The sequence below is a fragment of the Drosophila innubila genome, assembly GCF_004354385.1.
Source record: "Drosophila innubila isolate TH190305 chromosome 3L unlocalized genomic scaffold, UK_Dinn_1.0 0_D_3L, whole genome shotgun sequence".
NCBI classification, from domain to species: Eukaryota; Metazoa; Arthropoda; class Insecta; order Diptera; family Drosophilidae; genus Drosophila; species Drosophila innubila.
The window spans coordinates 2,855,241-2,869,087 of NW_022995376.1; the positions used below are offsets into that span (position 1 = coordinate 2,855,241).

General features: G+C 29.6%; 1 protein-coding gene across 2 annotated transcripts in view; it reads right to left on the reverse strand.

Moving 5' to 3' along the window:
- Positions 1-996: 996 nt before the first annotated feature.
- LOC117789033 (calcium uniporter protein, mitochondrial) overlaps positions 997-13,847 on the reverse strand; it is a 66,676-nt gene continuing 53,825 nt past the window's right edge. The window contains exons 4-9 of one of the 2 annotated variants that reach the window (XM_034628020.1): positions 9,916-10,227; positions 2,881-3,112; positions 2,715-2,820; positions 2,548-2,649; positions 1,586-1,789; positions 997-1,519 (exon numbers count right to left, since the gene is read on the reverse strand). In XM_034628020.1, coding sequence (XP_034483911.1) covers positions 1,268-1,519; positions 1,586-1,789; positions 2,548-2,649; positions 2,715-2,820; positions 2,881-3,112; positions 9,916-10,227 — 1,208 coding nt within the window. In that variant the 3' untranslated portion in view covers positions 997-1,267. The remainder of the gene's footprint in view (positions 1,520-1,585; positions 1,790-2,547; positions 2,650-2,714; positions 2,821-2,880; positions 3,113-9,915; positions 10,228-13,847) is intronic. The other variant, XM_034628021.1, reaches the window with a different exon arrangement.

Sequence of the window (13,847 nt, forward strand, 5' to 3'; positions counted from 1 at the left end):
TCTATATATATATGTATGTTTGTGTGTGCGAGTGTTAATTTTATTTTTTAAAATTCTTAATGGAATAGTTGGTGCGTTTTTATTTACAATTTGTTATTTGTATCTAGTTAGTTAGTATGTATATATATATACGCTAAGTAAGTATATTAAAGCTTAGGAAGTTAGTAGATTTCACTGCATGTTTTCACGTTTCGCCTTAACTCGAGTCATATAAGTATAGAGGTGGTTAAGTATATGACGATCTAACTCAATGTCATATTTATTTATTTCTTTAGTATTTTTGATAGGTATCTTTTTGTGATGCATGAGATATACCCTTAAGATTTCCGTTAAAATCAAATATTCTTTTTATTTCAGCCTAAAAGTATGCAATTCTTTTTAGAAAAGTGAATCATTTAATTCAGCCCAAAAGCATGCTACAAATTGGCCTTAAAATTAGATAGAATTTTGTTGTCTTACCTAGGGATGTAAGTCAAAAATTCAATTACCCATTTAACTAAAATAAAAAACGGTGAGTACTTGAAATCTTGAGAGTATTTCTGCTATGAAAATGAAATGAGAATCAATGTTTGAGACATAAATTTAAATCAATTTAATTTGCCAACAAATACAAGTGCATAAAGCATAGTAAGGATAAGTATGATTTATATGTTTTAAAAAATAGTTTGCTCTCCCATGCTGAAATACAATTCTCGTGCAGGAAAAAAGTCACAACATAAATAATAATCAATAAATAATTCATATATATTTTACTAGAACTTTGCACATAACACACAAAATTGGATTTTAAGCTTATACAAACAGCTCTCACTCACTAAATAAATAACTAAAAAGTAATAATAATAAATAAAAAAGCAAATAACCTAGTCGGCTTTAAAAGTGCGTCATTTTTTTTTTTTTGTTAAGCCGATAAGGCTTAGATATTAAACATAAAACATTCGGTTAAACAAAAAGAATTGTGATACAATTTTAAGTAAACGCAAATACGTAAACATATAAATCCATTTATCCACATATGTAAATATATATAATTCTATATAAAGTTGACTATAATTTTGATCACTGTTCTTTTTGTGCGATTAACATGAGTTGAAGGACGATAAGTTGATTGATTCACTGATTGATTGTTTGATTAGGGATTTGAGTTTCAATTTCATTTAGTAGTTGGATGGCTATATTACTAGATTTCCTCTCATTCTTCTCAACTTCTACCCTTACATATAGTCTCGCAACTGTTCGCTACGATGTCTAGAAGGAGTGGGATATTTTAAGTACTCTTTTCTTTGCTCTTCTCCAAAGATTTGCTCTCATCCGTGGGCGGTGTGTCCAGTTGGGTGCGCACCAAATGTGCCGGCAGTTGCATGTTGATAGGATCATTTAAACGTCTCAAATTATATTCCAATTCCGCCGTTCTACGCTTCAGTCGATTATAGGTTTCCACATCGAACTGATTCTTCTTGGCATTCCGATAGATGTTCAACGTGTACTCACGATTATACACATTCTCCAAGATGTATTCCTAAAAAGAGTATATACATCAATATTTTTTTAATTTATTTAAATATCTAATTTTAAGTTTACTTACACGCTTGGTTACACAATAGTAGGCGTACATGGCCATTGTGGTGCCGTAGGTGACAAAATAGGTCACCGGCTCCATAATATCCCAAGAGTATTCCCACCAGGTCAAGCGTGCCAAAATGCCAAATTGTACAGACATCAGTCCCAGTCCCACCCAGGTCATCATATTGGTGCGACTTTCTGCCTTCTTGGCCAGTTCCATTTTTTTCTAGTAAAAAAACACAGTTGAATTAAATAATTAATCATTTGAATTAAATAAAAAAATAATCTGAACGAGTAAGATTAGAAAACTACTCATAAATTTTGATTTAAATAATAATTATAAAAAATCTTCATAAAATTTAAATTTTGTATTAATATTCAATTATATAAATAAATAATCTGAACGAGTAAGATTAGAAAACTACTCTAAAATTTTGATTTTAATAATAATTATAAAAAATCTTCATAAAATTTAAATTTTGTATTAATATTTAATTAAATAAATGACGAGTAAGATTAGAAAACTACTCTTAAATTTTGACTTGATTAATATTTAAAAAAAAAACTTCATAAAATTTAAATTTTGTATTAATAATCAATTAAATAAATAAATAATCTGAACGAGTAAGCTTGAAAAACTACTCTAAAATTTTGATTTAAATAATAATTATAAAAAATCTTCATAAAATTTAAATTTTGTATTAATATTTAATTAAATAAATGACGAGTAAGATTAGAAAACTACTCTTAAACTTTTGACTTGAATAATATTAAAAAAATTACTTCATGAAATTTAAATTTTGTATTAATATTCAATTAAATAAATAAATAATCCTCGTTCAGATTATTTATTTATTTAATTGAATTGATAAACTATTCTTACATTTTGATTTTAATAATAATTATACAAAACTTTCATAAAATTTAAATTTTGTATTAAAATTATTAAATATAATATAATATTTTACTAAATTTGAAACCAACCTCCTCGAGTGGCTCCAGTTCGTAGCGTAGACTTTCCAATTCCTGAGCCAATTGATGGCTCTTCTCCAGCTGATATTCGCCCACATTAAAAGCCTCGTAGAGCTGTCGAATTATTCAAAATTAAGCTGGCACATTCTTCTAATTATACCAAAATAAATGTCTCTCACCTGTGCTATGATTTTGCGTACATCGCCCATCTTATCAACCGTTTCCACTGTGAGCTTCTCACGTTCTGGCGGCTTCACATCCAGACTGCGATTGTTGATTTGTATGCTATGAAATCAAATAAATGTTTGATTGCTGGTTTAAACAATAGATTGTTAATTTAGTCACCTAAACTCGTCATCCAGCAGTCTGTCAATGGTGCAGGAGGAGGCAATTCGCACGCCGTGCTTATTGATGATCGCAGCACGATCAATGCCACGATCCTCCTCCCTCAGCATCGCCAGCAGATGGCCCACTGTATGTGAGATGGGCTTCAGTGCAAACTGACACAATTCATTGCGACTGGGCAGGCGAATTGTCAAATGGGGCATTCCATTCACATACTCCAGATGCACATCCCCTGTGGAGATAGATAAAAGAAAATGTCTTTTATTAATTCATTATTATTTTATTAATTGTTAATTGTTGACCACACACTATAAATTTAAATTCAATATAATATTATTTTAAATTTATTTCAGGCTGTGTTCTACTATCTTTAAATAAATTGAAAGCAAACTATGATTGATTGTTTGCTTTCAACTATCACTGCATTTGATAAAGCTGCTAAAAAATTCTTTTCTTTTTGCATTAAAAATATTTAAAAATGATTACTTAGAAATCTATAATTTATAGACTGTTTCAGACGTGTAACTTTAAATAAATCAGACAATTTGCCTAGGTAAATTCATATAAATTTGAAGTCAATTTCAATTTCAATAACTATAAATAAATCAGACAACTTTTGCCTAGGTAAATTCATATTAAATTGAAGTCAATTTCAATAACTATAAATAAATCAGACAACTTGCCTTCATATAAAATTTAAATCAATTTATAAATTTCATAGCCGTCAAATACATTATAACAAATAAATGTTATACTTAGATAAATATCAATAATTTGTTTAAAAATTGCCATCAGTTTTATTGTTGAATAATTGAATTATTATTGGTTGAATTATTGATAAAAAGTGTTAATGCTGATTTTGGCAGTCGACTAATTGAAATATAAAATCTCTCAGACTTATTTCAATTCGTTGCTTTCAAGAGTAATTGTTATCTTAATTAGCAAATATACATTGCACATATCTAAGTAATGGTAACATTTTAAACTGCAATTTTTAAATTATGGTAAAATTGCGATTAAAATAAATTTAGCAGTCAAAAAAAGAAACTGTAAATAAACTAGTTAATATGCTTATTAAAACTTAATTTGAATTTTTAAATTCATTAAAAATGCGCAAAATACATTAAAATTAATATATTTATTGCTTGTACTTAATTTTGACAACGATTAATAATTTGTGGAAAATTTAAAATAAATTGTGGGCAACATAAAAATCTTTTAAATTGCAGATTGTCATTAAAATTTCGAAAGATTTGTAGAGCACAGCTGTGAATAGAATCTAACTAGCTAAATTCTAGTGCTAACCTAACCCAACAGTTTTATAGTTAGTTAGTTAGTTAGTTATAGTATCTGCGGGTAACTTTAAGTGTGCCACATTGCGTTGCAGTAAAATATTATTTATAATTGCTGTGAAGAGCAGCAGCTACTCAAGGTTGTTGAATGCAGTTAGATGTTCGCATTGTTTGCTCAGCCATAACCAGAAGAGACAAGAGGGGGTAAACTCCCTTCCTCTCTCTCTCTTTCGCTCCCTTGCTCCTTCTCTCTCTCTCTCTCTCTGTGTGTGTGTGTGGCAAAGATTGGAAGTTGCTACAAATGTGCAGATGACACACAAATGACAGCTTTAACAATTCAATTAGTTGCTGTTGCACACTGTGTGTGACTGTGTGTGAGTGTGTGTGAGTGTGTGTGTGTTTACGCACACCTCGCAAAATGAAAAAACAAATTTGAAAACTGTTTTTCTTTATTGTTATTGTTTTTTTGGTGTGTGCTCTGCAAAGTTTTCACTTTGTCGCATGTGGTGGGCTTTCAAGTAGCACAAACATTGCACAGATACTCTATATATACATTCATAGATAGATATATGTGTACATGCAACACGCCAAGTGACCAACGAAGCAAGTAACCAAACACCATGCAACACCCTCTTCTTCTTCCTCTTCTTCTTCTTCTGCTTGCAACGTCAGCTGCTTCTAATATAGATCTGCCTCAACTTAATCGCATTTACTTTACTGGCTCTGGAGTCGCATCTCAAGTTGTTGCCTATTGATTGTTACTGTTTTATCCCAGTATCTACAGGGTGTAAAGGTTTCTAAGTTTGTGGCATTGTCTGTCTGTGAATTATGAATTACTCGATATCATTTTTCGATTTTTTATTACTTAATATTTGTATTAGTCATTCAATGTAAACAAATATGTTTTATTTAATTAAATGGTATGTTTTTAATATTTATTTCTTAATATAGTATTTAATATTGCAAAAATAATATTGAAAAAACATACAATATTTTTAAACTACTATCCAAAATATATTTTTGCTGGAATTTAATAGAAGTCACTTCTAAGCAGTGCGTAGAGTTTTCGCCTGCTGAGTTTAAGTCCAGTAATATTTGTCTCTATTTCTTAAATATATATATTTGCATTTTTTATATATTTATTTTAAATACATTTTTTTTATTTCAGTTAAATTTGATATATATTTGCATTTTTTATATGTTTATTTTCAAATTTTTTTTTTCAAATAAATTTTATATATATTTGCATTTTTTATATATTTATTTTAAATATTTTTTTTTTTCAATAAAATTGTACAAATATTTGCATTTGTTATATATTTATTTTAAATACATTTTTTTATTTCAGTTAAATTTGATATATATTTGCATTTTTTATAAGTTTATTTTCAAATTTTTTTTTTTTTCAAATAAATTTTATATATTTTCATTTATTATATATTTATTTTAAATACATTTCTTTATTTCAGTTAAATTTGATATATATTTGAATTTTTTATATGTTTATTTTCAAATTTTTTTTTTTTTTTCAAATAAATTTTATATATATTTGCATTTTTTATATATTTATTATTTTATATTATATATATATTTGCATTTCTTTTTTATATATTTATTTTAAGTATATTTTTTTTTAAATTATTTTTATTTATATTTACTTTCAATTGTTTGTTGTGCTTATTTTAAATACATTTTTAGATTAAAATTGCATTTATGTAGATTAAATCAAAGGTCTGCCAAGTACTGGGCAACTTAAATTCGAGCAGCTCTGCTTTAGAGTTCTTACTAGTTACTGTTGTTATTGTTGTTGTTTTGCGGCGCCACTGAAATGTGGGTAACTAGTCGCGTTGTTGTTGTTGTTGTTGTTGTTGGTTGTCTAACTGCTAACTAAAGTCTATAGCTGTTGTTGTGATTATTATTTTCATGCACTTTGATTTTTTGGGATTTTAAACACAATTTGATATACGTGTATGTACCACTCGTATTTTATGTATGTTTTCTTTTTCTGCATCTTCTTGCGGCTTCTGCTGCTTCTTCTTTTCTTTTATTATTGATAGTTTGAAGACGGTTTTTTGTGTTAATTTTGTTTCAGTTAACTTTCTGATTTTCGCGCTTGCAGACGTGTGTGTCTCGGTTTGTTGAGTCTCATTTGCTGCTGCTATCAAAGTGTTGTTGTTGTTGTACGTGGCAAGCAGCTAATAAAAAGCATATGTGTTATAAGTTACCTCAAGTTAACTAACTAAATAAACTTACTAAATAAACGATAGTAAAAACCGTTTGCAACTTAAAGTGCCAACAAAAAGTTCTATGAACTTTAGTCTGTGTGCCTTGTGCTTGCCACATGCCACACATGTTATATGGAGACAGTTTTATTAGCCGCAATCACCACACACACACACATATATTATATTAATATATATATGTATACAAAGCTGATAACATTGTGCTTACAACGAGCCGAAAATAAATTTAATTCTGCAAAAATTCTGAGAAAACTATAGAACTTTGTGTCTGATAAGCAAGCCACAGGATACATGATGCATGCCACATCTGACCAAAACACAGACAGGATACACACACACACATGTGTGTTGTCACTGATTTAGTTGTTGTTATTGTTCAGATATATGTAGATATATATATATATATATATTTATATGTGCACAGTTAGTAAAACAAACTTGCAACATTGATTAAATTCCTGTTACGAGTATTTCTCTCTCTCTCTCTCTGTCTCTGTCTATCTCTATGCCTGCTCTCTCATCAAAACTTAATGCTGCGAGGTTGAGGTTAACAAGTGTCACACACACACACACACACACACACACACACTTGCACCTGTGTCTGGCCAACAAAATGAGGTCAAAGTGTTGCAAATGTTTGCTGTGGCAAGCAGCGGAAATGCAAGCGCCAATCAGCCTACAAATTTATAACAGTCCAACTTCCCTATAAGTGTGTGCGTATGTGTGTGTGTGTGAGGGTGTGTTTACAGTGTGTGCGAAGTGTGCTTGTAATTAACGCTTATTTAAATTTACTAAGCCACGTTCAAAGAGCAGCGCATAAAAACAAATTAGTCGCCAAGTTTGTAGGGTATTCATTGGGCTAGCAGGTAATTCAAATATCCTGAATTCACTTAATTAAATGAAATATTCACTTATTATGCATCATTAAATAATAATTTGCTGGTTGTTGAAACATTTTTAAGATCAAAACTCATAGTTTTGAGACATGAATTCTTATTTAAAGACCTCTGACCTAAGAAACGCAATCGAAAAGCAAAATTTCCATAAGTTCCTTTCTTATAGTAAGCCCACTAATTTTTCTATTTGTTTTTTTTTTTCATAATTTATTCATAGTTTTATTCTAAAAGTCATGAAATTAAAATTTTTATATTTTATACATATTCTGACCAAGTTTTATTTAAATCAACCAACCATATCTGTGGAAATGTTACTTTTTGAAGAAAAAACTTATTTAATTCCAGTCAATAATCATTAGCTCAGCAAAAAAAACAGCCAATTGGCATTGCAATAATATATTTAAATATTTTATGAAATATAGTAAATCTGTTGCACTTTACTGTATTTAATTGGTCAGCTTTCTTTTGCCACTGCTTTAAATTTTTCAGAATATGTCATCAGTTTTAATTTTTTTCTCTTCTTTAATATTCTATTTTCAGCTTTTATTTTCTTCAATTTAAAACAATGTTTTCAATTTAAATTTTTCCTTTACTTTACTTTTTTTTTACTCTGCTCTTATTTTCTAAAATTTAAGCAGAATTGTTTTTCTCATTTGAAATTTATGCATATTAAGTATGCAGGTGCGCTTATCCAGCTGCCAGTTTTGTTCGCCAAGCTCTTTTGAAGTTTTTCATATTTTCTTCAAGTTTTGCGGACAATCAAAATGCCGGTTCATAAAAATTTGTTAGCATACTTTTGGGGCTGTTGGCATATTTCAATATCGCATTGCGCATACGCCCCGTATACATGGCATGATTACACGAGTGTGCAACATTTGTGCGTGTCTGTGTGTGTGTTGTTTTCCCTTTCTATTCCCCCCTTTACTAGTCTTCACTTTGCCACACTTGCCACACATGCAAAATTTGTCCTTTGCTGCATTATTAAAAATGCCGCGTGCTGCACAAATCGACTTTGATTTCATTTCATTTTAGTTTGTTTTTTTTTCAACTCGGCATGTTGTGCGTGTGTGTGTGTAAGTCTGGCTATTCGGCATTTAAATTAAATTATAAAAACGCAGCCGCGAAACCAATACAATAAGAAAAGCTGCATGCATAAACAATTGAAGCTTAAAATTTTCATTAAACGCTTGCAAAAAAACAGCTAAAAAGGAGAAGCACAAAGTGAAACAACAAAGTGAAAGAAAAGAAAAGCAGACACTGTAAATTGGCTATATTAGCGGGTAAGTTCAGTTAGTTATCGCAGCTGCATGTGGGTTGCTTTCTGTCGCTTTCTGTTGAGTTGATGACAGCTCTGCAACTGCTCCAATGCTGGTTTCCTTTGAGAGGGGTTTTCCCCAGTTTGCACCTGACCAACATCAGCTACACCTATGGTCATACAATTGGCAACAAACATTTTATAAAATGTTTCTTTTTATTTCACTGGATTTATGCAAAAATTGATCATTCAATTATAGAATTGGTAATTTTTGTGCATTTTTTTATAAATCACATAATATTGAAATAATTATTGAATTATGTGAGCAGCATATTTTTGATATTTATACCCGTTACTTAAAAAATAAGTAAAAGGGTATATTGTGTTCGTTGGAATGTTTTTTTTTGCATTTAATATGAAAATTTATTTTTTAAAACCGAACTATGAAAAACTGAATTTGATGTAATACAAAAATATCCTCATAATTTAACGCACTGGTCAAACAGACAAACTAAATGTGGTTAATTCATTACACAAAATCTTGATATTTATATCAGAGAAAAATTATATTAACTATATTTTTTAATTTTTTTTTTATTTTCCCTTTATATTTAATTTTGCATAATGGCTATCAATGTATAAATTTAAATGAAGGTATTGCCCTTTTACTTTTATTCTTCATTTAGCTGATTCCACAAAAATTGAATTCAATTAGAAAATATATTCTTATTTAGTAAATACTTAACTAAGTGCCATAAAACTATTCTTTATAAATTTAATAGAATTCTGTTTATACTTTTATATGCACATTTATTTTCGAACTCGTTAATTCATTAGCTACGCGGTGCCTTAAAACACTTATTTATATATTTTATTATATAATCCAAAATTTAACCTTTTATCTACATATTCTAGTTTATATTTATAAAAAAAAGAAAGTGAATTTAACCTTTCATGTGCCTTAAAAACTCTTATTTATAAATTATATTATACATTTCAAAATTTAACCTTTTATCTACACATTCTAGTTTATATTTAAAAAAAAAAATGAAGAAGTGAATTTAACCTTTCATGTGCCTTAAAACTCTTATTTATAAATATTATTATATACCCCAAAATTTAACCTTTTATCTTCACATTCTTGTTTATATTTATAAAAAAAAGAAAGTGAATTTTACCTTTCATGTGCCTTAAAACACTTATTTATAAATTTTATTATATAATCCAAAATTTAACCTTTTATCTACACATTTTAGTTTATATTTATAAAAAAGAAGTGAATTTAACCTTTCGTGTGCACAATAAATTTGCTCCAATTGTATGACCATGACTGTACCTACAACACCTACCATTTTCTGGCGTCAAAGTCGCCGCGTTGTTGCCACAGGCATCTGCCTCAGCCTCTGCAACACGGGCAACACAATTTACGAGCTGCGGCTGTTGTTGTTGTTGCGTGGTTTCCTCCCCGTGGCAAATCGGCGACAAATTGTTGCTTGTTGGTGTTGTTGCCGCTGTTGTTGTTGTTGTGGTAGTCGTTGTTATTGTTGTTGTCTCTAAGCGTTCAATTAGAGTTTGCTTTCTGCCCGTTGCACTAAGTCCGCGCTCACGCAGACGCGCCCTCAAATCGCTGAGATTGAGGCGCCTCAAATCCTCAGCGTCGCCTGGCAACGTAGCAAATAAAAAAGTATAAAAGTAAAATGAAGAAAACACGGAAAAAAAACACAAAACAAAACGAATAATCAAATAAAATAGGCGTGCCAGAAAGTAAGTGAAAAGAAATTAAGATTTTCCATCAAAGGTGTTAGACAAGGCGTGGAAAAAACAGAAAAAAAAAAGTAAAAATAAAAATTATAATGTAAAGAAAAAAGGCAGTTGAAAGGTGCAGCAAAAGCAGCAGCTGTGGCAGCCACGGCTTCTGTGCCCCGTCAGCATTTGTCCTTTGCATAATGAATGAATAAAAACAAAAAAGAAAACAGCACCAAACCAAAAGGACAGCACAAAAGATTAAAAAAAGGGAACAAGTAAAGCAGGAGGTAAAAAGCGCAGTTAAAATTGATGGCACGTGCAGTTAACGCCACGCAAAATGCACATAAAAAACATAAACAAAGACGACAAAATGTGTTAAAAAAAATGAAAAAAAATAAACCAAATGGCCTGCCAAATGTTGATGAAGCCACGCGCAGCACACAGGATACAAAATACAGAATACAGGACACAGGACCAAAAGGCCTGTGACATATTTTTTTATCTGCCTTTATTTCCTTTATTCTTTATCAAAGTCAGGAAATGACACGCACAAGTGAAACACATTAATGCAGAGAATGTCATGAAATGCGGGAAAAGTCAAGTTAAGAACGAGCTGAAGTAGATGAAGGAGGAGAAGAGAGATGTCAAGATGTAAAGCAGAAGAAAGCGAAGAAGAAGATATTTCAGTCAGTTGACGGCTTTTGTCAGAGCCAAATGCTTTGACGACGAGTTGCGAGTCTTTAATCTGATGATTGTGCGATTTAAACATTTCATTGAATTTGTCACGCAAATGATAAGAAACATATTAAAAATATTAAAGAAATGTTTACCCAGTTCTAAAATTATTTATCTAGTTTTAGTATAATGTATTGTTAGTATTTTATGAATTTAATGTGCATGATTTTAACAGAAATTTAAAGAACATTTTTAGCATTGAAGAAATTGTGTCTGCTCTGAAATTTAAGCTTTATTTTTGATTTTTAGCAAAAAAAAAAGAAAGAGTTATAAGAGAGTAAAAATTCAGTTTAATAAATTGAATAACTCTTTTTAGAGATCCCTGATTTAAAGGGTTTGCACTTTAAATTTTAATAATAATTATAATAATTAATTATAAATATAATGATAAATATAATGATTGATAAAGTTTATTTTAATTGAATTTACATTCACTATAAAATTGCAAGATATTTAAATTAAACAATAAACCTTTTCATTTTATAATATTTCATAGTTAAGATACAATATTTTAATATGCAAACTTTCTCTGAGTGTATTCGAATGACAGAATTCTTTCTTTTCAAATTTTATTTTAAGGTCTATCCATTTTTAATTTTTCAAGATTTCTATAATAATGATATTTTATTAAAACGAGACACTTTTAATCAAGTTCTAGATACTATTAAGTAAATTGAAGAAAGCTTTAAAAAATATAGATATTTTTACATTTTTAAACAAGGGCTTTAAATTTTCGGCATGTCTTTATTAGCTTTTAGGTTTTGCTTTCTTTCCTTGCGTTAAATCAAAAACCCTTTTATAGAATTTAGTTTTTACTCCTCCCATAAAGGCAAAACCGCTTTTAGCCATTTATCTTCAGATTCATTTCCCCTACCACTCGCATGGTCTTTTACTGGCTTAATGTATAACCTTTCTGACCACTTTGGGCTACTTAAGACCTGTAAAATTATACGAGTGTCTTTCGTTATTCTCTGATACATTTTGAAGAGCTCTTAAAATGCTTTTAATTTAAGAGCAACAACTAAACAACAGCAACTCAAACTTTATAGATCAAAATATGAAAAAGAATACAAATCACAGCAGCAAAAACAACATTGGCAACAGCAACAACAACAACAACAACAACTACAAAAATCCAATGTGCCTTTAAGCTAATCAAATATTTATGAAATTCCTGGCTGACTTTTATACGCTCCACACTTTTATACATATTTATGTACATACCATATATATGTATCTGAAGTTTACTGCTGCCACGCCCCTTTTCCATCACTGCCTCTCTGTTTGTTTATTTATATTATGCGTGGCAATAAATTTGCTGCCAGATTTAAACACCGTGGGCATTAAATAAATCGCATTTTATGACGCTTTCAAGTTCAAATCATTCTGTGTTGCCACAAATCAAATAAAAAGCAAAAACTTGAATGTTGCAACTTGAATTTAAAGCAGCTACATTTTCAAGTTGCCGTTGCAGTGGCAGCAGCTGCCAAACCATTCAGAAAAGTGCATTTAATTAATGAAAAGCCAAAAGAGACAAAGCGCAGTGAGTAAGCGGAAGAAAGAGAGAGAGAGAGATAGGACCTATACACTGATAAAAAAAATAGACAAGTTTGTCAAATTAAGAATATTCGTAATAATTCTTTTTTCTTAGATAAAAAAAGCTTTTAGAGTAAAATATAATAATAAATCAAATAAAAAGGGATCTAAGGATCAAGTTATTTTTTCAGTTTTAACTTTAAACATGAGCACACCTAAATTAAAAATTAAACTTCTTGCTTTTCGATATAAAATATATTTGAATTAAATAATAATGCACTTTTATTTTACCATTCAGAAAAGTGCACTTAATTAATGAAAAGCCAAAAGAGACAAAGCGCAAGTGTGTAAGCGGAAGAAAGAGAGAGAGAGAGAGGACCATACACTGATAAAAAAAATAGACAAGTTTGTCAAATTAAGAATATTCGTAATAAATATATTTTTTCTTGGTTAAAAAAAATCTACAGAGTATAATACAATAATAACTTAAATAAAAAATGGATCTTAGGATCAAGTTATTTTTTCAATTTTAACTTTAAATATGAGCACATCTAAATTAAAAATTATGCTTGTTGGTTTTCGATATAAAATATATTTGAATTAAATTATATTGCACTTTTATGTTACCATTCAGAAAGTGTGTAAGAGAAAGAAAAAGAGAGATAGGACCTATACACTGATAAAGTTTGTCAAATTTAGAATATTCGTAATAAATATCTTTTTTCTTAGATAAAAAAAACTTTTAGAGTAAAATACACTAATAACTAAAATAAAAAAAAGATATTAGGATCACCTTATTAAAAATTATACTTGTTGGTTTTCGATATAAAATATATTTGAATTAAATAATATTACGCTTTCATTTAAACAGGAAATTGGTCAAAAAAAAAAAAAGGTGTGCAAGAATTTCACATTTAATATGAAGTCTATTTCAATTAAATATATATATTTTCACATGTGTTTTTTTTTTTAATTTATTTAAGCTGTAAATATATTTTATATCATCATATTTTTTGTTATCAGTGTAGAATTTGTTGCTGCTGTTGAAAAAATGCAGCAAGTAAAATAGACGAATTTTCTTTTGTGTGTGTGTATCTTTGTCTGGGTGTTAACCATTGTGCTTAGGCTTTTAATATTTTAGTTGCGTTGGTTGGCTTTTCATGCTCTTGGCCCCGAATGCGGTACTTTACGCGCTTGTTTGCTGATGGCTTTACCTTGGCTCTGCCCCTGCCCAGCCCCTGCCACGCCCCCGCTTTTCGAACGC